General features: G+C 32.4%; 1 protein-coding gene across 1 annotated transcript; it reads left to right on the top strand.

The window, feature by feature from the left end:
• Positions 1-1,074: 1,074 nt before the first annotated feature.
• Positions 1,075-2,162, top strand: LOC131160575 (23 kDa jasmonate-induced protein-like). Its single transcript, XM_058116386.1, has 2 exons — positions 1,075-1,551; positions 1,763-2,162. Exons 1-2 carry the CDS (start codon positions 1,105-1,107, stop codon positions 1,943-1,945), a joined length of 630 nt encoding a protein of 209 aa, XP_057972369.1. The 5' UTR covers positions 1,075-1,104; the 3' UTR covers positions 1,946-2,162.
• The last annotated feature ends 343 nt before the right edge of the window (positions 2,163-2,505 follow it).

Genomic DNA, 2,505 nt, shown 5'->3' with positions numbered 1-2,505 from the left:
GAAATTAAATTCGTCACTAATACTTTCGTCACTAAAAACCAATTTTTTTGTAGTGGTCTCTGTGTATATCACATATCATCATTTCTATATAAACACATATGTATATATCACGTATAATCATTTCAGTATAAAACATATCTATATTTCTCATATCATCATTTATGTATAAAAAACATATCCTTCTATAAATCTCATATCATCATATCTATATAAAACATATTTGGGTTTCTCATATCTTCATAGCTGTATAAAACATATCATTATATCTTATATTATCATATCTGTATAAAAACATATCTGTACATCTCATAACTTCATTACTGTATAAAATCATATATGTGCTTCTCATATATCATTTCTTAGTGCAAATCATATATTTCAGTATCAATCACATTCCCAGTATAAAATTGTTATTTCATATTCCTCATGCTACACAATTTTAGACTGAAAATCATAATATAATAATCCACTATAAAAAATGAGGTTATTAGTGAAGGATCAAAACCATCACTATTAATCAAAAAACCGTCACTAATAGTATTAGTGACGATTTTATAAGTATTAGTAACGGTTTTAAAATAAACATATATTTCATGCATTAATGGAATGTGTTGTATTTGCAAACAGGATACCATTTCTAATAAACAATCATCTATCATGCATGCATCTATACATCCAAAAATTCTAATTCTCAAGCATGCATTAATGGAATGCTTGCTTTAATCTTTTCTGTGGGAATCCTCTTTTTAAGGGGACCAAAAAATGGAAGTGGATTCTCGTCTTATCTCCACTTAAAAGACTATTTGTTGACTTCCTCACCCAAATAATTATAGATGGGGAGAATGACAGCTTTCAATTAGTCTATTTTTTTAAAATTAAAGATTGGATGTATACGTGTTGAGAATCTTTTATTTTTATTTTATTTTACCAATTTTGTTATGCATATCTTAAATCTAGATAAGATTCTAATCTCGTCACTATCAAATTCAAGCATTTACAAAGGATGCCATGCCATACCGCTATATATACATATATGTGGCCGTATAAAAATACCATATCACATAATAATTAAGACTGAGAGCAAGTTAGCGAGCTAGAGCAACAATGGCCACCGAGTGCTATACCGGAGTGTTTGGCAACCCTATTACCGACGCAACTCTAAAAGGTATGTCAAAGTATGCAGGTAAGAGTATATCACAGAAAGACAAAGCAATCGTTGCAAAACAGAACAAGGAAGAGGGAAACCCCACTCTTCAGCAACATGTGCAAAACTTGACAAAGGGATTAGGTGTGAATACTGGAGTGTTTACTATTTGCTTGGTTCACAACCTAACTGGCGACACTGTGACCTATGTTACTAGCCATGTGTGGGATGTACCCGCTAAGTATCCCTCCTGCAAAGACATTGAGAATGGGCAAACTGCTGTATTCATGCAAAACAAAACCAAGGGAACTGCTGTTGTCTATCGTGGCAAGAATTCCCAGAGAGATGAGTGCGACTTCATGTTGGCTTGGTACAACGTGCAATCGGACTCCAAGTCTGTGAACAAGGTACGCACATGCCTTCATATATTATGTGTACTTGGTTTAAAGTCCTCATAATATATGAGATCTAATTACTTGTGTTTAAGTGAACAATCATGATAAAGGTCGGTGCACTACGTGTCTACTTGAAGATATGTAACTAATCAATTTATTAAGACTCTTTCCTTACCAAATAATAGTTGTAATAATAATAAGTTATTGTCCTACTTATGTGTAGGTCTATGCTGAGATTAAAAAAGCTCAGTCTTATGATGATGACACTGTCTGGGATGGTATTTTCAAGCAACTGGATGTGTCTGGTGCTACAAGTTCTGCAACATGGAACGGATGCACATCATTTATGACAATCAGCAGTGGTGCCATTCCCACCCTTAATGCAACTCTCACCCTTTCAAATTAATCGCCCTATGGAAGCCATGCATGCCTGCACTTATTTATTGGTTGAAAAATAAAATATAATAATGATACGTAAAATAAAATGCCTTTATATATATCCCATGTATATAAATGGCATTGGCAATGTAATCACAATGTTAGTGCATGTATGGGTCATGTGTATTGAGTGGTTGACGTCGATGTCAAGGCAACTTAATTCAGAAATAAATAATATAGTTGCATCTGGGTTTGTTTAATTTGTTCGTCAATTATTACATGCATCTCTCTCTCTCTCTCTCTCTCTCTCTCTCTCTCTCTCTCTCTATATATATATATATATATATATATATACACATATATAATAATAATAATAATAATAATAATATTAATAATAATAATAATAATAATAAATCTTGCTATTATAAGAAACTTTGTAATTGATTCTCTACCTTTTTTTGGGAATAAAATTGATTTACACAAAAATATGTTCCCAATATGGCCATGTGGTGGGGGACATATTTATTTATAAGGTATTTTGCTTTTACCTTTATTTGGGCTTGGACCGTGATGGTGATGTATCTCCTT

The sequence above is a fragment of the Malania oleifera genome, chromosome 7 (genome assembly GCF_029873635.1).
Source record: "Malania oleifera isolate guangnan ecotype guangnan chromosome 7, ASM2987363v1, whole genome shotgun sequence".
Taxonomy (NCBI): domain Eukaryota; kingdom Viridiplantae; phylum Streptophyta; class Magnoliopsida; order Santalales; family Ximeniaceae; genus Malania; species Malania oleifera.
This window is presented reverse-complemented; position numbering and strand designations above follow the sequence as displayed.